Source organism: Chelmon rostratus, chromosome 14, assembly GCF_017976325.1.
Source record: "Chelmon rostratus isolate fCheRos1 chromosome 14, fCheRos1.pri, whole genome shotgun sequence".
NCBI lineage: Eukaryota > Metazoa > Chordata > Actinopteri > Chaetodontiformes > Chaetodontidae > Chelmon > Chelmon rostratus.
This window is the reverse complement of record NC_055671.1, coordinates 24,132,694-24,155,248: the sequence shown is the minus strand read 5'-3', so window position 1 is coordinate 24,155,248 and position 22,555 is coordinate 24,132,694. Positions and strand designations below refer to the sequence as shown.

Sequence of the window (22,555 nt, the reverse complement as noted above, 5' to 3'; positions counted from 1 at the left end):
TTCGGTTTTCTGGCACACAGCTTTAATGTGTCGGTTCAGTCTCAGAGCACAAAAGCTCTAAAACACTTTGAACTCTACAGGCTGAAAAAAGTTAGGGACCAGCTGGTGAACAAAGTGAAGCGTTTAGCAGCTAAAGAGCCAGATATTTCCCTCAGGAGCTGGTGGAGACCAAAAACGGAGCTAAAAGAGAGAGAATATTGGACTTACATTCAATTCAAGATTCAAGAGTCTTTATTGTCATTGAGCATGTCAATGAAATTTTCATTGCAACCCCCATGTTAGGAACAGATAGTTAGAAAGATAAGAAGATTAGAAAGAATAAAATTAAGATAACTACAATAAAATAAAATAAACCAACATGCAATAAAAATATTCGTAAATATTCGTAATCATCAGAATGAATGACAGTGTGACTGCTGGGTGTGTATGTAACCCACCTAAAAAAAGTGCTGTCTTAAAAAAATCTGCGTTCCCTAGAAATTCATAAAAATATTCATATGTTATGTGCAAGTTTAAAAAAAAAAGTCATTTGAATAAATGATGTAATCTACTGAGTATTAAATATATTCAAGATTTTGTGTATTTACAAATAAGTATATAAGCAGCTAAAATAAGGATTTAATAAGTCATCAAAATGACGACTTTCCTATTTTACTGTGTAATCAGACACCAATTGTCTGGATGAGTCTCATGCATTTGAGGTATTATTTTTCAACACTTTACAGCAGTTGACAACGCTTGGTGGTAACGTCCTCTAGGTGGCAGTGGGACTGCGCTGTTCATTTTGTTTTTCCATACTTGATGTAGAGCAGGGATGTCAAAGTCAAAATACACAGAGGGCCAAAGAAACAGATTTGCTACAAGCCGAGGGCCGGACTGGTTCAATGTTTATTAAAACATATTTTAATGATTGCACATAGCCTATTAAACTAAGATCTAACACAATGTATATTATTTAATGATTAAATGAACAAAAACAAACTTCCTTCAAAGAAAAAAAGTCCTGTGCGTTAAATGAATAAAGCAATATTTTCTTATGGCTCTGTCAGTAATTAAAGGAAACATTTTCAACAGGCAAGTTGAGTTCAACTGAAAAATAAATCTAAATAAATTAAAATTCAAAAATCTATAGGACACAGACAAAACAATACTTTCCTTTTTGGGGGGTGGGTAACTGAAAGTTAACATCTGTTCTGGCTGCTGATGAATAATGAAGCCGAGGCCCGTTTGCCGCGCTGCAGTGAGTTGGTGGGCTACCGTTGCATTGTGCGGAATGTAGTATTGGTGCGTGCAAAACACCAGCGGGGGGCTGCGGCCAGTTCTAATACTAATCAAATATCATCTGGGGGGCTGCATATAAATCATTTGCGGGCCGCATCCGGCCCGCGGGCCTTGACTTTGACATATGTGATGTAGAGGGAGATAGATGCTAAGTTAGCTCTCTGTCAGACAAGGAGAACGAGATCTGGGGATATTTCAGCGTTTTGTGTCTGAAACCGTTTATTTGTCGTAATAGCTCGGACCGTGTGAGGTGTCTCAGTGTGAAGGAGGAGCTGTGTTCACCATCTCTTTGCCGATTTCTGCCGCCAGGAATGAGCGTGGCTCTGCGGACTACCGACCAGGATCCTGAATTCTCCAGCTGGATTTTCATTTCATGCCTTCTAAACAGTAAGATCGTCCCATCAGTAACGACTGGGTGGACCACCTTTAAAAGTGACCTTAGAACTGAACTAAAGTTGTGCACAATTAAAATAAAATAAGGGATTAAAGCTGCAGCAGAAACTTTATTCTGGCCAGATTTTATTTTCTTTTAAAGGGGGAATTGTAATTGTATGTGTTTGTGAAATAATGCAATAATAATTTTGTTACACCATAAATTTGGGTTTGTGTCTGTATGTCACTCTCTGTGTGGAGTCTTTCCATTTCTACAGCCTCAGACTAATTAGTTATTCTTTATAAATACATTGTCTTTACCCTCGAACCAGGACTTCTTTAATTAACTGTGATGATCCCAGACCTTGAGTGTACGTTTCACAGTTTTGTATAGATCCGGTTACATGTAGATAAACCACTGTGTTCCCATTTTCCTTCTGTTTCCCCCAAGTGGTTAAAAAAAATCAGTTATTGTCGCGCTAACCTTCAGATGCCGTTGGCGGCGGCTTCTCTCTCAGGAGTTGGCTTTAGTATCAGTGATGGTTGCTTGAAGAAACCCTCCCCCCGCCCAGCTCGGCTCGTGATGGAAGACAGCCCGCACCCTTGAATTACCTGTATGTCATTTCTCTGACCAAGTCTACCCAGCATGCATTTCATCGGACAGATTGCCTCCTCAGTGAAAGGTCACAGGAGAGGTGTGGAGAAGCAGCGGAGAGGACGCCGGCCGGCTCTGCTCTCTGAGCTGAAATGTCATTCCTCGCATCACGCTGAAGCGATATCTGATGGCTGTAATCGAGGCTCCGCCCACACTGGATCCTCACCTTTGACACCTGCTAAATTATTCAAAACTCATGTTTTAACCATACGGAAACATTTAATGCAGGAGTCATCTTAACTGTGCCAATCCTCAAAGGACACACTCTTCTTCTGCTTTTCATGCTTCAGCTCATTAACTTCAAAGCGTGGAGTGTGTTTATGAGCTCGGTCTTCCAGGCGGCCGTCGGTTTCTCCCCATCAGCTCGCGCAGACTTCAAACTTGTGTGAGATGGAAAAACCATCACAGTCAGCATTTCGAGCTTCGGGGGAACTGTTTTGAAGGCAGAGTTGAGTGTTAATCTAAAGCGTTGGAGGCGGCTGCTGAGCTGCTCTGCGTTTCTGCGTTTTCCCGTCAGGAAGTCACACAAACAATGAGAGAGCGTGCTTGAATTTAATTGTTTCCTCCGTGTGGTTTGATTATTATTTTCTTATCTTTTCATATTTGGTTCATTATGTGACTTACAATTTATTTTGGATTTTCAGCTGTTTAAATATTTTTCCTGCACGCCCAAACGGATGTTTTGACATACTGCCGATTACCGGAACGCCACAACCTGCGAGGTCATGTGACTGCAGAACGTTGGTCTACAGGAACTGGTGGAAGCTGCTGCTGCACGTGCTCATTTGGTCGTTGATATAAAAATGTTGAGCATGAATCTGTTTTTCAAAATCTGATTCACATCGTGTGCAAGGCGCCACACCGCCTCACCGCCTCTCAGTCTGTCAAGCTTGCAAGTAGCCTCCTCGTTATCAAACATTGTGCAAATAAGCAACCTACGAGTCATGTGACTTTTTGTTTTTATCTCGGATTTGAGGAATATCTTGAGTCGACAGTTAGCCTGCTAATTGTTAACACACAGATACAGGAAAATCTTTCCTGCCACATGCCATTGCACTGCACAATAACAGCTTTAAAAAAAAATCTCTTTTGTACAATACTTCTTATCACTACTACGCTACTTTTGATATTTCATTATTATGTATATAATTTTTCCTGCTTACTATTTTGATATTTTATTATATATAGTTTGTTCTTTATAGTCCTATTTCACAAATTTTCACTTTTTTCACTGTGTTATGCTTACAGTCACAGTACACTTTATTTTCTACACACTGCCATTTGCAGATATTCTTTTTTGTGCAATACTTTTTCATTGCTACTGTTTGCTATTTTGATATTTTATTATGTATAGTTTGTTCTTTATAGTCTTATTTCATAATTTTTCACTTATTTCACTGTGTGCTGCTGCACTGCAATTTCCCAGCTTGGGATAAATAAAGTATATGTATTTCCTCACTGTTTAACCTTTTAAAGAACATGCAGAAAAGCTAACAAGGCTAACAAAAGCTAGCACACTGATGGCTTCAGACGTCTCCATCAGACACGTGAGCGTCACCGTGCAGGTCACAGAGGACCATCAGCTGATCTGGCCTCTGTTCAGGCTGAAAATGAGCAGAGTCGCTCTGAAAATCATGAAAAGTTAGAGAGAATGTTAAAGGTGTAAGGTTACATAGACGCTCTCAGAGCTGTGAAGAGCAGCACTCTACATCTAAATAAAGTTATTGCTCTAAAACGTGCAAACATGTTTTCGTTGTCTGAATCAGAAAGTGTAGCTTGTTCAGGCAGAAAGCTTAAGAAGTGCTGACTAAAGTGAGGATTGCCAGCGCTGACGTCAACGTGTCAGGCGCTAACGCTGCCCTGCAGTTTTGACTTAGCTCTCATTAGCACAGAGTTTGTCTGGAGCTGATCCGCGTTAATCCGCCGCTTTGATGTGATGTGCATGTGTCTCCTCTTGCAGTATCGGGAGACACGGTAGCCTCCACTCTCGCTCTGGTTTTAGGAAACAAACTGGAGGCGCTCCTGCTTTTCTGCTCTCATCCCTCTGACAAACTGTCAGGCTCGCGTGCTTGTGTGCATGTGACAAGCATTCGAGCTGTTAACATGAAGACGGAAAGTGTAAAGCTTTATTGACAAGGCTGAAAATGTTCATTATGCTCCACAGTGTGAAAGCGTCGGAGCACGCTGCACATAGAGACTCGTGTTGACACGAGGTCGGGCTTTTTGTTTGAAACTGGGAAACTGTTCGGGAAAAGTTTGATCTGCGTGAATCTTTAATAAAACGCACCATCACTCTGATCTATTTCATGCCTTGTTATACATTAAACTAACCAATGCAAAATGGAGGGAAGCGAGTCCTGTTAAACAGATAATCACATGACTCCAAACCATCTGAGAGCGTTTCGGGTTCATCATCACAGATGGAGGATGAATGTAATGAATGCAGCAGGCGGTCGATCGGCGCTGAAAACGGCTCGAATGACCGTTGGAGACTAACAGTGATTGGTGGACCAAACCTTCATCATTAGTGGTTAACGCTGTGAAACAGTCACATGATCATTAGCTTTAGCCAACTGACTGTCGGTTTAACACGGGACATGAACTGCAGTTCACTGGCTTGACTCCTCAATCCACCCCACCTCTAACATGGGGGTTGCAATGCAAGTTTCATTGACATGTCATGCTCGATGACAATAAAGGAATCTTGATCTTGAATCTTCCTCAATATAAAGACTTTTTTTGCTCTTTATACTACGTCCCCTACTTCTTCTTTTGCTCCCGTCATAATAACTACAGCCACTAGAGGTCGCCGCCGAACAGAAAACGTGATAAAACTGCTTGTACAGACGATGTTCTGGTGAGGATATAATCCTCCAACACAGCTGCCTATGAGCATCATTTTTCCAACCTGGTGTCCCTCCTCTCTGAAATCTTCTGCCACGCTTGAGATTTCTTTTGCCTTTGTTTTCCAGTGCAGCTGGAGACAGACAGGGAAGGGGGACGAGAGTGAAGACGAAGACTTCAGGTGAAACTAAATGAACTGGATGAGCTGAAGAGCTCAAAACACTGCACTTCACTGCACAATAGCACCGTCCTACCCGTCCACTGAATTTTCTCACTTCAAGTGTTCCAACATTAGCACGAGGGCTGATCAGCTGATACAACACTGCACCAAAACGGCAGCGTGACTAAAACGGCAGCATCCTCGTTCCATCAGATAGCAGCACAGGACACCTCAACAGCCCCCTGCATCATGTTTGCTTGTTTCAGGCAGCGGGAATGGAAAGCGTCTCCGGCTGGAGATAATGAAGCAGCAAAAAGTCGACATTAATCTTCTTTGCTGCAGAGGTGGCGGAGAGCACAAAACACATGTTCACGACTGTTTGTTTTCCACACGTCAGCAATTACACAGTGATAAGAGACGGCGAGCCAGCTGATGTGTGTTAGGATTCAACCAATAAGCTCTCAAGATCAGCATCTGTAATGTTATTATAGTTCATAATAATATTAGGACCCCCGAGGAGAGGAAAATAACATAAACTGAATGAAGAACATGAAGAGTCTGTTTGTTCAGTATTTCAGTCTTTTATTGGCAGATATAGAAGCTCAAATAAAAACATCAGGGAGAAGCCTGGCTAATAAAATCTCAGCACTGAATGAACTATCCAAAAAAAAAGATACAATGAGCAAAACTCTCTATCAAGACAAGAATACAGGAGAAAAGGAAACATATGGCAGCTCAGCCCGACTCGGCTTCCTGTCAAAAGGTTAAAGGTTAAGATCCTAAAATACTCAAATTTGAGCTCAGGGTGAAACTTGGCAGAAAACTAGGTCAAAAGTGCGACACAGGCGAATCCACAGCCTTCATACTCCCCCAGACGGACTGTGATTGGCTGCCGGTAGGAGAGAGTAGGAGGAAGTAGACTGAGGTCCACACGTTATCGCACATTTCATCAGTAACACCTGTGGGGGCGATGTGACAGAGGAGAAACAGATTGTAGGTGTTTCTGCACTCGAGGCCTCACTGAACCGCTTGATGAGTATTAAAATGTGAATCTTATAAACAAAACTATGACAGGAAATCACCGAGCAGCTGATCAGCTGTCAACCTCATGAACATGAACGTCAGCCAATGAGGACGAGTCTCTGAGCTGAGCTGAACGTCGTTTGTCCTGACCTCTGACCTTGTAGCTTGTTTAGTGGCTCCATCAACTTTTCCAAATGGGAATAGTTTTGAATAAGTTGTGTTAATTTATATATCTCATTAGCAGCTGAGCTAACAAGCCTGCTAACCTAACTGTCAGCTCTGAGGGCTTTTTGACATCCCTGAGGACAAAAGTACAGCGTGAACGGCCCAGTAAGACAAAAAAGAAAGAAGTATATTAAAAAAAATGTTGTTAATATTTTGAAGCCTAATAAAGAACAATTGCTTTACTTGCGCTCAGCACCAGCACATCCTGTTAGCAGTGCAATATATTAAGTAGAAACATAAGACTCAAACCTTCTGGTGCAGTTGTTCAGAACCACAGAACTTTATTTAAAGTCCTCCGTTTCCAAAGATACCAAATATTCAAGGCTGACGTTTGGGGTCGTGTGCATGAAATGATGCACAACATACCTGGAATATTTTCATTCAGTGCAAACATGAAGTCCACACAGTAAATGATACTGTCAGTCTGAATGGAATAAGATGATTCAACAAGTAAAAGAGAAGTAAAAGTGTTGCTGTAGCAGTGAAATGTTCCTGTGTGTTCAGTGTTTCTCTGTCATATCTGATGTTTGAGGATTAATATTCCTGCTGCATTTTATTGCTGTAGATGTTTCAGGTTGAGCTCATTTGAACAACTTTATATCCTGTTGGCTGGTTTAATCTACAGCGATGCATCATATTCGATAAGATCATCATGTGTTTGGACCCTGGCTGTCCTGTGAGAACCTCGTATCTCAGAAAAACAGCCTGTTTTCAGCTTTGTGACGATGCTTTTCCAGCTGATCCAGCTGTGAACAGCTTTCACAGCTCATCGCGTGATGAAACAGACCATAACAACCACCCGTGAGCTCGTCTGGAAACATTCACATTCCTCCTCTCAGACATCAACATTTTTACTCTTCTTCATGTATTTGCAGCCTCCACTCTGCCTCTCTGTCAGTTCAGCCTCTGATGATGTGTGAGCGTACTGCCCTCTGCTGTTCACTGCAGCTACAGCAGCATTCTCCACAGGTTTAAATTAAAGTGCTGTGTGGGGGTGGGGGGGGGATTTACTGCACCTTCACCAAAATAAATGTTAAATAAGCTCAGAATCTGATCTGAAGGTGCAAAATAGTCCAAACCTGCTCTTATTGACCTGCACTAATCAATATTACCTGATCAGAAGACTTGTCCCTCTCAGCTCAGCAGAGATTTGTAGCTTCTTTTAGGTCATGTTGTGATTTTGTCTTTGTTTCCTGCTGAAGCAGGAAGTATTTTCCTCTCTAACAACCAGCAGCTGTTCACTACCTGCCTGCACCAAGAGGCAGCAAGTAGCTGCACGGTGGAGTGAAAGTGGAGCATTTAGCAGCTAAATAACTACACACTTTTCTCAAGACATGGCAGAAACAAAAGAAGAGAAAAATGGACTAATCATGTAAAAAAAACCTGATAAGTGTGTATGTGGTCGCTGATGTTAGCCAAACATCCCAACAAAAACAAAACAATTTATGCTGCTTTAAATTACAATATTTTCACATAATCAAACCTTGGAGGCAACAGAACAAGCTGTGAACACAACACCAGCATATCATCAAGCTGATTGGACAAACCTGTCACCTGTTCGTCCAGCAGCCACAGAGCAACATCATCACTGATGAAGGCTGGTCCAGTATTCACCCTCCTTTTAGCTCTGTCGTAGCTGCTAAAGGCAGTGCAGTGACAGAGCAAACGACCAAAGTGCTGAGTTAAAAGATGCTGATGGAAGCTGATTGACAGCTGATTGACAGAGAGTCGTCAGGTGAATCTGTCAATCAACACATGATCATGTGATCCATCATTTTTAATACAAAAACACTGATTTTAGCTGCTTTAAATATCAGTTTAATGCTCATTTACCGACAGCAAAAGACTTCACAGCAGTGTAGGAAACAAACTACTAAATTTGAAATACTTGTACTACTTTTACTTGAGTATTTCCATGTTATATTGCTTTAAACTTTTATTTTCAGAAGGAAATATCGTACTTTTTACTCCACTACATTTATTTGACATTAATAGTTTCTGCATACGTTTCAGTTTAAGATTTCACATTTAAAAAAACATCTTAAGTCGACTCCATGTTTGCAAACTCCAAGATTAAAATGCTCTGACAGAACAATATGATAAACTATAATTAAAAAACACTTTCTGCATAATGAGCAGTACTTTAAGTACATTTGCTGATCACTAACTTCACAGTAACAGCCACCGTGTGTGTGTGCAGGCAGTGCAGAGACACCACAGCGAGGAGCTCCTGGGAGCTCAGGTGTGGGTGAATACGTGAATAAACACAGTCACCTGTACTTTTAACTGACATTTAATCTTTATTGTGGTCTCAAAAAGTACAGCACAGACAAATGAAGCACACAGTTACAATATCTAGAAGCTCTTTAGGCCTTAGTGAAGAATACAGAATGATATCAGTGACAGTGAAAATATCCTCATGCAGATTGTGTGGTGTCATCGTTTCAAAGCAGAATATACAGCAGCGTGTACTTAACGTCATCTACAGTATCGTGGGACACATTGGCCCTTATACTCCTAATACCACAAATTACTGATTTATCATCATAAAGGAAACTGCATTTTTATTTTTACAGTAGTGCAAAGCTGAACAGAGCAAAGCAAAACAAAAGCAAGCAGGAAATGGAACCAGCGCCGACATTCACTGAAGTTAACAGCTGCATAATACTGACAGAGAGCATCACTTCAATGGGACAAAGATATTCAGTACTATTAAAACACAATCAACAGTGCACGCATGGCCCGAAAATAATATCCTACATTTCCAGTTCTGTGCCGAGAACGTCTGTCGGAGCTGTCAGCGCCACGCGTGACGTGGACGCTCATAAATGTTAAACACGGCGGTCGCATGGTCACGTGGAGCAGCACTGCGGCGAAGAACGAACGAGGCCGTGAGTCACATTTGGGCTTTTTGTTGGTTTGTCTTTGAGGGAAAACTAAAAGTACGACTCAGAGCTGAGATAACAATCGAAATGATGCTGCAGAGACGATGAAGTGGATGCTGAGTGTGTTGTTGAATGGAGAGTCATTTACTGCAATGGCTCCCAGCTGGGGGGGTTCAGACTTTCCTCTAATCTAATCTTTCCTTACTGGTCATACATTAGTGATGATGAAGAGTCACGAGACATTTAACCTGTCGATTGTTTTCTGGATTAGTCGTTCGGTCCGTAAAATGTCTGAAAATATTCAGTTTACTGTCACAGAGGAGCAAAGAAACCAGAAAATATTTGCATTTAAGGAGCTGCAATTAAAAAATTACTCAAACCGATTAATCGATTATCAAAATTGTTGCAGCTGCTCAGGACGTTGCTTCTCTTCATGCTTCTATATTCCAGGAGCATGTGTTGAGTCCTGTGAATTCCTGCTTCTACACAGAGAGATGACTAAAACCTTCTAATGCTTCTACACATGCAGCATCTTTCACTGAGCACAAACACTAAACACTCGAGTGCAGCGTTTTCAGTTTTTACTTTAAATTGATTGAAACAGTATTTTTGTTTCATTCAGATTTTCTGATTTAGCGTTTTTTATCTTTGTGTGTAACTCACTGATGTCGCTGCTTGTCTAAGCTCAGTGAGGCTTTCCGAGTAAAATAAAGAAACTGAATTGCTGAATATTCACGCAGTCCACAGCAGGGAGCAGACAGCGACGTCGAGGAAAACCGTGTTAATAAAAAGTCGTTTTGATAACTGAGCTTGTGTGTGACGGCTCTGCAGCTGCTGCATCGACTGGCTGGTCAACGCTTCCATCTGCAGCACTTCACATTTTACTCTCAGCTCTCTGTGTTAGTATTGAACTCTTCATTCATTCTCTATGGACTCGACATTTAATGTCTTATTTCTCTGGCTGTCGCTGTTGGAGAGAGACATTAACAGATCATTCTTAAAGCTGCTGTGTGCAGCATGTTAAGGTCAGACCACATTCAGGCTCAGTAGCATTTAGACTACATTCACCATGAACTCCACTGCCTCCCGTCACATCCTGCAGTCTGCCACGTCTTTGGCTTTAGTTCCCATAAAGAAATTCAGCAGATTTCAGACTTGGACGTTGTAAAAAGCAGCACAGCGGCTGCAAAACATTTGTTTCCAGTGATTAAACTTCATTTTACCTCCATTCAACGGCACATGGAGCAGCTGTGAACCGATTGGCATTCCAGCTCTGAGTCAGACAGTAAAGCAAAACGCAGGCACGCACGGTGCAAATCAATACATTAAAACAAATGTGTGTGCAATGGATGTAAATTATTGCTTTGGCTGATACGACAGTGGACACAGCGTCACATTCAATGAATTAAAAGAGAGTCAAACAATCGTGAATGTGAGCGTGTGAAGAACATTCAGAACAGAATCTCTGCATGGGGTCAAATCAAAGGCAAAAACTGTCGCAAACCTGAAAAACAATATTCAGAAAATATCTCTTCATTCATCTGGACGTAAACATGTGTGGAAATAAAACAGCTGGAGCTCTTTTAGTGTCCAAACTGGCAACAGTGCTGCGTAACGCTACACCTTCAACATGAGTGTCTTATATATGTTTATGAACATCATTTAGCAGGTTTACAAAACTTACGTTTGAGCTCACGAGAAACAAACTGCTGCTGTGAGTGAAAAGTCTCCACATTCGATATTTTGGCAATGAGAAATCTTCACGTTGACAGAAAGAGTTACAGTACAATCTATTTCAGTTAGCTAATACAGACAAAGCTAAGAGATGAGCAGCACTTTTTATGCTCCAACAAATCATTTCAACTTATATTGTGTATCTATAGCTCTTCATTTCAATACAAAATATTGTTTTTGACGCCTGTCGGGCTAACTGCCGACCGACGAGCGCGACGCTGCAATCTGAGAGGGGTTTTTGGCTGAGAAAGTAAATTTGGTTTGTTATGAGAACAAGCACAGGGTCCATAACTGAGGCGTAACGGCTGTGATACAATCGTCGTGAATCATTAAAGCAACAGATAACGATGAGTCGTGACGGTGTGGTGCAGCCTCCTCATGCACAGCTACAATCGCTATGGTCGTCTCTGATGCTGGTGGTCTAACGCTGCAGTGAGGGCGTAGAGGCAGTGTGTGTGCGTGTGTGTGAGTGTGTGTGTGTGTGTGTGTGTGTGTGTGTGGTGGTTGACTGAGCTTTTGGCAGTGACGCGACATGACGTTAGCTGGGACGAGGTGGGCTGAGCAGGGAAGGGAGAGAGTCTCCCCAGGTCTGATTTCTGATTTTCATTTGGCCTACCGGACATCCAGGGGAGACCTCTGTGAGGATGTGGGGGGGCTCAGTGAGGGCCGAGGGGAGGGTCACGGGTCAGGGCTGTGTGTTTAGAGGTTGACCAGGTGGAGGTCGGAGGCGGAGAAGTGGGGGCACAGAGCCATGTCCGGGTTCTTCAGCTGTCGCAGGATCCTCCGGTGGAACTTGGAGCGGACCCGGTTGAACTCCATGATGTCACTGGGATCCTCCTCGATCCAGAAACGGTGAAACTCCTGCATCAGGTAACCTGCCAAGAAGAAAAGTTCTTCAAGCTTATGTTCTTCAACATGAGCATAATTATTATTTTTATGTTAACAGTGGATCACTTGATTACTTGTGGGTGAACGGTGTGACTCACTTTAATGGGGGACATCACAGTTTAACCAAAACAGGCCAATATTTGCAATAAATGATGAATCCTGATTAATATCTGAGTTTGCCGTAAAATAGAAAAATATATAATATAAACACATCCCAATCAGCCGGACTCACAGAAGGTCTGCTGGAAGTGCAGCAGGCTGGGCATCTCCGGGGCCACGTTGTACAGGTGGGTCTTCAGGGCTCCACTCACCAACAGCGAGTAGGCCAGGTCTGTGATGTTGATGCCCACGATGGCAAAAGAATAACTGGATGGTGAAAGCACAGAGGTTAGTTTGGAGGAAGCTGCTTCTTGTTTGTTTGTTTTCTCACACGATGTATTCAGGCGACAGATGAAACGCTGGAAACACGTCTTCAGAGGAGACCGTTGGTGAACGTTACAGATGTGAACTTCTGGAAGCAAACCAGGTTCGATGGAGGCAAGTTTCTGCTGATGCTGTATGCTAATGAGTGAGTCATTGTTAAAGTTTGTTAAAACCACACAAACGTTTCAACCTCCATCAGCAACTGGATGTTAACTTGTCTTAAAATATGGAAAATCTTTTTTGATAAAAGAATGAAACAAATGCTAAAGAAGATGCTGGAATAAAAGCTAAAGGTGTTAAAATCAGTAAAAAAAATCTACCCTAATAAAAAAAATCTAATTCTCAAAACAGATAATAATTAATATCCTTAATGTAAATTTGCATCCAAACTTTGTGTCCCAGCAGCAACTTTTTTGTGCAGGCTCGTCCATCATTTCGTGTTAAAAACCTCCCGACTGTCACTTCATAGCAAAGTCCACGTGGTCCAAACGTGTCGGACGTGGTGAAGTGAGAGGAGGGCGTTGTAAACCGAACATGAACTGTCCCTTTACCATCGACGCCGTGCAGTGGTCAGACTCGTCGGGACAGGAAATGACTTGCTTGCATGATGATTTAGCACACATATGTCAAACTGATTCCATATAGGGCCGTGTGGCTGCAGGTTTTAGTTCCAACCAAGGAGAAGCACACCAGGCCAACCAATCAACATCAAGGAATCACTTAGTTATCAGCTGAAGACCGAGATCAGCTGATTAATTGATTCCAGCCTGGTGTGCTCCTCCTTGGTTGGAATGAAAACCTGCAGCCACACGGCCCTTTATGGAATCAGTTTGACATGCCTGATTAGCATCTTCTTTTGCTCACCACACTGGCTGTTTACCTGTGTGCAACCAAGGCCTGCTCAAACACGATTGGTCAGTACTACTCGTACTACAAAGGGAAACCAGAGCGCCTCCAATCCCCAAATCTCCCCTCTTTCCTACAGATCCTTCACTCATAAACAGATTTCTGTTTATAGAGATCAGACGGAGGCTGGAGGCAGAAGAACGCAGCAGCAGACTTCCTGCCTATTAACACACACACAACCTTTCCTTTATGCATATATTACACACACTCGACAGCCACATCACACAGCATCACACTCCGTATTGAGGCCAAACCTCACACAGCCGCAGCAGCGGTAGCCCATTTCTTCCTCCTCCACACACACGTGCTTGCCTTCATGCAGAACATGTGCACACACTTACCCGATAGCTTTGTCGAGGTTCTTCTGTTCCCATTCAGGCTTGTTTATCTCACTGTGAAGGACACACACTTGAGTCACGCACTGTCAGCATGTGAAAGAACAGCGAGTGCACCACAATGTGGATAAAAACAAAACCTAGAGCGAAATCATCCAGTCTCAGTGAAATAACATTTATAAGGTCGATTATTAAACTGACTGGCTCATCACGGTGGGACTGTGAGACTGCAGCAGACTGCTCTAAAGCATCAACATGTCACATGACCACCTGAGTTCTGCCTTTATTTGGACCTCAGATATTCTGTGATGTGACTTTTGTGTGTTCATGCATTTGAACAGAATCTGTCTGCACGGAGTGATGTTTTATTATTATCTGCAGTAACCACCAGGAATCTAGACAATAATCTATTTCTAATAGTTCTGCTCTCTACTGAATGTTTTATAGCACCGAGGGCCTTAATTCAAGTCAAGAATATTAAGAGATTAGTCACAACTGATCAAAGTTTAAACAATTCTTTCGTTCACATCTCAATTAATTTACATCAAAAGGATTTTGATATAAAAATATACTTGAGCTGAATAATAAGTGCAGATAATTAGAAGGAATTTAAGCTAACAAGAGTTTATTGTGACTTTTAAGCATGAGTCTGTATACAGATTATCTAAATTATTAGGAAATGTTTTGTTTGTTAACTTTGTTTCTTTCAGAGCTTCATTCAAACTAATGAAAAAGGGTTGAACCAATCAAATAATGTAATATTTTTAGCTTTTGCAGATGTCCAATAAAGATGAGTCCATTTGCTGCTACTGTAGATGTAAACCTTTAAAAATGGATATCTTAATTTTTAAGATGATCAGTAATTGACACAGTGCTGTCTCTGCTAATGAGACTGGAATATTCCTCCCTGTTTCAGGCCTGTACCATGTTTATATATGGCTAAACTGTGCTTCGAGCAGCTTTAGATGCGTGAAACAACGCCTGCAGGTGAAACATCAACCCAAAAGAGAAAGCTATGAATGCAGTGAAAAAGAATGAAAGTGAAATCAGGTACCTTGGCTTTCTGTGTGTGCTCCTACAGTGCATGTGAGAGTCAGAGAGGGAGGCATGGGCGGAAAAGGTGGAGGTGGAGGAGAAAAGAAGGTGAATCTTCATTTGTGAAATGGGACAGCTCACTGAGATGCCGATGACAAACAATACAAGCAGCAGCAGTCAAGAACAGATGAGGCAGTGAATGACATCGAGCTGTAGGAATGAATATAATCACGCAGAGTATGAATAACTGAGTGCAGCTAACAGGTGAAGGGATACACCAGGTGTCTGGTAGAAAGACACTGTTGAGTAACTAAGATTATACTCAGATTATAGCCACTGAGCAACATGAGCATTCGCTTGGAGTCGTGGTTCTGCCAACCTGATGGATGTAAGGCCAACATTCACTCCACTTTTAGCTCTATTTTGGTCTCCACCAACTCCTGCTTCAACCTGTTCTACACTACAGTCACCAGCTAACTTTATGTGCATGCTGGTTGGTGCTGGCAGGTAGTGCGCAGTGAGCTGGAAATGATGCTGATGCATCAGAACAATTGTGAGTCAAAATTAATGAGCTAAAAGACGTAAAAATGACTCTGCAGCTCCCCTCAGCCTTACAGAGCGTTTTAGCATCTTCCAGCTCATTGTTTTGGTTTTCTGGCCCACAACTTCACCGTTTTACATCAGTTACGTCAGGCAGCTGAACACTACCTGCTCATCACCAGCAGACACAGCTAGAGATCAGCTGGTGAACATAGTGCAGCATTTAGCAGCTGAAGAGCAGATATTTTCCTCAGGAGCCAGTAAAGACCAAGAACAGCATTAAAGGAGAGCAAATACTGGACTAACATATACCAGGTGGCCACAAACATGACTCCAAAAGGATAATAATGTTGTGTCTATAACTGCTGGATGTGTAAACAAAATATCCTTTATACTGTAGTTTCTTTTTTGGACATTTTTGGACATGGACCACTTCACTAATTTACAGCACCTTAGAATGGGAGCACTATGATTTCCATGATTTTGGATGAATAAATGTGTCCTTGAACCTTGAGCTGACAGGTGCATTTGCTGGTTTTATCAAGTAGCTTTACATCTGCTAAAAACTCACATTTCTTCAGTTTTGGATCCTGTTACCCTACAGGTGGTGATCTCCTAAGAGTACACCAATCTACCAAAACACTTGGTGTATTCCGTTAATTTTATTATGCTTTAGTAAAAGTTGAGAAAAACATGGCTGCCATACTTGTGCTTCGGTTGCAGGGAGTCGTGGAGCATCTGCAGAGCAGTAGCCTTGTCGTGTTCTGCGAAATACCTGCAAAGAGACAATCGCACTTAGCCCTTAACCTGTGCATAATGTAGATAATGAATGATCCATTATTAAATTTAGTTTTAAGGTAGCTTAATGATTTGCAATTCCCCCAAAGGACTTGCATATGTAAAAGTCCAAACATAAACACTAATATCTCTTATATCCCATTATATAAGAGATATCCGTGTTTAAGATGTAAGCAAAGTTTAACATCGTCTGACTGTTGAGAGATCAGTGTTTTACAGAAAGTGGGATCTTACAGCAGGTTGTGCAGGCCCAGCAGGCCCATGCCTCTGAAATCAGTCTTAGGATCGCTGCCTTGGAAACCAATCTCACACCACTGTTTAGAGATGCGGCCGGTGAGAGGCGTGTCAGGACGCAGCTCCTTCCATAGCTACAACACACGCGCACACACAAATATACTCATATCAATAAGCCCATCACTCACATGTGTGTCCTTTAAATATGACAGCCAGCAGCGGATAAATTGCTGCAACAGCTAAAAATAATGATTAAAGAGTTGAAATAGTCAGCTAAAATAAAAGAAATAGATACACGCTAATTTGCTAAAACTATGCATAAACAGTTTAAATGGCTAGCTAACATTACAATTATAGGATAAACAGCTGACATAAAAAGGAGCTAACAGTGGAATTGCCAATGGCTAAAATAATTAGCTATAAGTAATGGATAAATAGTTGAAAGCGATTGCTAAAATGAATGGCTGAAGAGTTAGCATAGCTAAAAGTAATGGATGAATGGTTGAAATCACTAGATATGAGCACTTTAAATAGGTAAGTTAGCAAAAAATAATAGCTTAATAGCTGAAATAGCAAGCTATTAGCAAGCTAAGTATTGAATAGTTGAAACACAGCAAAAGGTAAGTAAGTAGGTTAGCTAAAATTAATGAACAGTTGACATAATCCTACTTATCTAAAAGTAGCTAACAGCTAGCTACAGGTAAACCGCTGATACAGTTAGCTACAGGTAAACCGCTGAAACAGTTAGCTACAGGTGAACCGCTGAAACAGTTAGCTACAGGTAAACAGCTGAAACAGTTAGCTACAGGTAAACAGCTGAAACAGTTAGCTAAAAGTTGAGGCTAAATGGTTGAAAGTGCCTTCATCAGCTTGTCTTCGTGCTCCGGGTTTTCACAGTCGTACAGCTCCCTGCGCAGCTTCTCCACCTCAGCCACCAGGCTCCTGTAGCCCACAATCTGCAGCAGGCTGGCCTGAAGAGAGATGCCCAGCCTGGGGACACATGGGGAGAGGAAGGGCTGTCTGTGGCAGGGAGTTCAGAGCTATTACTGCAGACGGTCTGTTGTTCCTCGCTGAGGAGGACGTATGTGTTACTTACTCACTTTCACAGCTAGTCAGGGGATTCAAAGTGTGATAACCTCTAATTTACAACAACACCCTACAATAAGTGATAAAATAACACAAATGTGACATGAGCTGTGGCGTCTCACTGTGGGTTGGTGTCGGGGTTAATCTTCTTCAAGGCCATGATGTCGTCAATGGTTTTCTCCACTTTATCAGGATGGACGCTGAGGGCAGACTGCAGCAGCTAGAGAAGACACAAAGACGGCAGAAAGGAAAACAAAGTGGGAACGTATGTAAGCAGATTTCAGTGTATAAGACTGAACGGCACGACTGAAAAAGTTATGTTGGACATATATTGATCTTATTCACAGATTTAGACCCGTACCTCATTCTTGGAGTACCTCAGAGATGACTCTGGAAGGAAATGGTTGCAAAGCATTAAACAACTGCACACAGGAGCATTAAAATCATATAATCAATATCTACATTCAACATGGTTCAAGGCAGATATGGACATTTATATGTTGGGTTTAAATTGTGAAAAGTCTCTAATCTCTCATTATTAAGCTTCCTGTAAAAGGCAGGATAATAAATATGAACACCAAATAGAAAAGGACTAAATAAACTCAGGGATGCTGGACAGCGGGCAGGCAGGCAGCGTCTGGGCCTACCTATCTTGAGGGTCCTGCGGGCTCCGTGCTTGTTGTTGTAGCAGATTCGCTGCAGCTCGCAGCGTCCTGTAAACTTCCTGACGACAAACTTCAGGCCCCGCCACAGACATTTACAGTAGAGGAACACGAAGAACTGGGTCACGACTCTGGAGAGAGAAGACGGCGGGGATCAGCTACAAAGACAGGCGTTTTTCACTGAACGTATAGAACTGATTCACAGTGCTTAAAGCAAAGCAGTGTCTCCTCTTCACTGGCTGCATGAAGACTGATGTTCTTTTCTCAGACTTTCATCTGAACAGTTTTTACATTCCTGAAAAATATCCAGTATTTCAGGAAGAAGCTGAGACAAATTTTGTGCAGCAGGAATGGCTCTTCCACCCATTTCCTGTCTTGTTAATCATCTTGCTGCCGCTACGATTTATTTGGTCCACAGAGACCACGTCCTCGCTGCACCTTTTAAAGGTTTTAACCCCCCATTGCAATACAAAAGCATATTTTCAACACATTATATAGCTGCGGTGGTTAGTCAGTCAAAAGAAAATCAACTTGAAATTATTTTGATAGTAGAATCATGAAGTATTTTTTCAAGCAGAAATGCCAAACATTAGATTTAATGTGAGGATTTGCTGCTTTTCTAGATCTTACATGATAATAAGCTGAATATTTTTTTGGCTTTTGAGCATTTGAAGACTTTTAATGATGTCACCTTGTGCTCTTGATGAGTGTTTATTTTACAAACCTAATAATTAATCCATAAAGTAATCACCAGATTAATCAACAATGAAAGTAGTTGCTAGCTGCAGCTCTGATACTTTGCATTCTACCTTTCACACAGTATATATTAGGGGGTTTATACCCCCTATATATTTATATCCAACGATTTTGTACTATAAAAATAGGTCAAATGGGCTTAATAATCACTGTGAAGATAAAACTGTATGAATGCACCCAGACACAGAGGATGAAACGAGCTGAAGAAACAATATGAAGACTTGACGTTACAGGAAAAAAAGAAGCAGGGATGTAAGTTAGACTTACAGCAGATCAAAGCGTGCTATTTTTACAGGTGACACTGAGAATGAAAATGGAGATTTGTGTCTTGGGAAATGCACATTGACCCATTAAGAAACCGTGGAGACTGAATGATTTCCAGCCTTCGCCTGCTTCACTCTGCACACATTTCATGTTATTTTAACGTGAAACCTTCCAGCATCTCATTTCAGGACCCTTTACCACCAAACATCCAGGACAGAACATGGTTTGTGCAACACGCCAGAAAACTTGTGGGAATTTACAAAGAATTAGACACAACCATTTTTTTTTTAATCTGGGCTAACATTAGCATTAAGCTGAGAAAAATACATAAACACAACCTACAAACCCTCGTCTTTGAGCCACACAAGCCGGGCCTCACTTCCCTCTGTGTTTGTCTTGGTGGAATAGAGTTTACAACCATCTCAGGCAGAAATAAATCCCCCTGAAGCTGAGCCATCACAGCATAATATCGTCTTACATGTCAACAAAAAAAGGAGGTGTAAGTCCAGTCCTGAATGATTAATTCCTCCTTCGATAGGCCAGCGGGTGAGACTGGCATGTTAAACAGCTCATATAGGCACTCTGTCATTTTCTTAACCTTCAGGGAAGTGAGCACAAAGTCGGGCCGATGGAAGGAGGATCCAGATGTTATACTGAGACCAAACACACGTCTGTGAACCTCGTTTTAAATGGACATTCTGCTAATAAACTGTGCATGAAAGAGACATAACGTCACACTATTTTGAAAGGTTTCTGACATGTTTTACACGTCAGCCTGTGAAAATAATATTCAAATTGAATCATGATTATTAAACTTCAACATCTGATGATTATTGTCTGTCTCTCGTTCGTGTGGTGCAGTAGACCGAGGTGAATTGTGGGACACTCTTAGCGGGATCAGGATTCCAACCAAGACTACATCCTAACAGTGCTGTGGGTTTAACGTACAGTGTGCTGGCGCATCAGTCCAGTTGTTGGTGGTTATGCACATACAAGCTTAATTTGGACCAACAGTAATCAACATGGAGAAGTTTATGACGTGCTGGATTCAATGTGAACATCCAGACACCACAAGAAATACCAGAAATACGTCACACAAGTGGGAACATGATTATTCACAATTACTGCAGGTGTGGGACGATCCTCCAGCGTCTCCTCTGCATCTCGAGGTGCTCAGAAAATGTCAGTTTGGGCTTTAATACCACTAATTTCTAACAGGAAGTGTGGCGTTTCTAAGAAGTGGGCGGCTGACTGTAATGAGAAGATGCTGCTGTTTGCATATTGTGGGTCCAAACTCCAAACTTTTTGTAGTTTGACACATAATGGGAACAAAATCTCCAACTCTGCTGCTTTTATTTTCACCTTCTGTTTACTTAATCCGCCTTTTGCAAGTTCACCAGCTGTACGGACGTTATTAGTAAATCACTGGAGCTCCCCGCTAAATTAATCTGAATACTCCAATCAGACAAATCTATTAAAGGTGCCGCATGAATCATTTTTACATCGGTAAACTATTAGCAGTTAATTTTAGCACATTAGTATAATCACTAGACAAACACAGCTGTCAGTGAAAAACAAAATTGGCAGCCTCTGCAGGACTCCACTGTTCATTAAAAGCAAACGGACGTAAAAAGCTTTGAGATAGAAGCAAAAGGAGTAAAACATCAGCTGGAAAAGATTTAGTCTCTTAATTAGGATAGCAGGAAACAAAAGGATTTATACATATATGTATTATATTCATATTACATTGTGCATAATGACTTTTTATGTCTTATTTATACATGTCTATGTGCAAGTTTGGATTTAAATAAAAATCAGTGTCATTAGAATTATGTATAACCAATAACAAGAGTCATTAATAAAGATGCTGCCTGCATGTTAAACGCTGTGCTGCACTTCTTCAATCATGACTTCAGGAATTACAGTTAATACTTTATGGACGTGAAGTGAGACACAGAAAGCAACAGGGCTATTAATAGACACTAGGAGAGACCACCTGGTTTACATGTGCTCCATAATTAAGAGGCCTCTTTCCCACTGAAACCAGTTCACCCACAACAGCCACTTACTGGCCACACGATATCATAATCGATTGGAAAGAGCTCAAATGGGAGAACTGGGAAAACACAGTCAGCAGCATTTGCTATAAACGAGTCATCACATGAGATGTAAGATAAACCTGGAAGACGTTTAGCACGAATTCCTTCACGTTTTAACAAAATAAATGACTCCAGCCCTGCATGGCCTGCAGTAGCGGCTCTCTTTACCTCAGAAAATGCTTCATCTTGTCGGCTGTCTCCTCTCGGGGGCCTTCGGTGTGCTTTCTGTAGAGGGATCGCCTGAGAACAGATGAGACGAGTGTTTGAATGTGTGTGGATGAGGCCCCCGGTAGCAGGCAGCTCAGGCCGCGCAGCCCCGGAGCTGTCCGCGGTGCTGAACGTCCAGCCTGCGGCGGGCGGTCCTGCCGCGGCGGCCCCGCCGTGCGGCGTCTCTGCTCGGTAACACGCCACGGAGACACAGCCGGGAGCCTGTTCTCAAGCCTTATGAACGTTTATTTCACATTGTGGAGGGTCGTAATCCGGTAAAAGCAGGTTATTAAAGCTCGATCGTCTCCGCTCTGATTAGCACAAACACTCTGCATAATCCGTCGCAACAGACGATGCGCGTAACGTCGGCCGTGCAGGACATGCAATAAAATCTATGAAATAACAGACAGCATGTGGTCTTACCGGGTTCAAATGATAACGGCTCAAACTCAGACGGGGTCTGGATGCAGGGTCTTGTCTTCTTCACTCGGCTTCAGTCGCCTGCTTCTCCTCCATGATGACAGTCCCTGACTGAGGCTGAGGAGGTTCAGCCTAAAAGCTACAGCACAGCAGTGCAGCGCAGAATACAAAACATCACAGTCAGCACTGTGATCGATGCACAGATCATCTGGTTCCCACTCTCTTCAGATAAAGCCTTAAAACACCCTCAGGTTATATGGTTAGATTGTGCCCTAAGGACCATATCTAACATATATATTTTTATAGATATATATATATTTGCATGCATTTCTACCTGTACACTGAAAATGACAAAGAAACCAGAGGATACGTGTCTTGCTCAGCACCATTAAAATACTGCTGGCTGTTACTGGGAACTGGATCTGTGGTCTCAGATGTGACATTTCTGTAAACAGTTTGCAGGGTCGACATTAGCCGTTCCTGAGCCTGTAAAACATATATTACAGCTACCACTTTTAACCTGCATTAATCTTTCTGGCCACTGGGGGGCAGCGCAACAAGCTGTAAACATCATAGACATACAAACGTTTGTATGTCTATGGCTGAAGCCAGTGATTGATCTGACAGCCCCACAATCGAGGCTTTGTTTCAGCTGTGTTTGTTTTAAAAGTGGCCCTCTGACAGATATAGTTGGTGAGTCCTGGTTTAGATGATACAGGCGGA

The 22,555-nt window shown here is 42.0% G+C and overlaps 1 protein-coding gene across 2 annotated transcripts; it reads right to left on the bottom strand.

Moving 5' to 3' along the window:
* Positions 1–11,878: 11,878 nt before the first annotated feature.
* On the bottom strand, positions 11,879–21,390 carry elmod1 (ELMO/CED-12 domain containing 1). Of its 2 annotated transcripts, XM_041952637.1 has the most exons (11): positions 21,374–21,390; positions 18,072–18,217; positions 17,786–17,814; positions 17,547–17,644; positions 17,199–17,328; positions 16,339–16,472; positions 16,013–16,081; positions 14,025–14,045; positions 13,738–13,788; positions 12,300–12,433; positions 11,879–12,054 (listed from the first exon to the last, which is right to left on the bottom strand). In XM_041952637.1, exons 1-11 carry the CDS (start codon positions 21,388–21,390, stop codon positions 11,879–11,881), a joined length of 1,005 nt encoding a protein of 334 aa, XP_041808571.1. The 2 variants fall into 2 exon arrangements, with proteins under 2 accessions (XP_041808571.1, XP_041808572.1); XM_041952638.1 differs by lacking the exon at positions 14,025–14,045.
* Between the last annotated feature and the right edge of the window lie 1,165 nt (positions 21,391–22,555).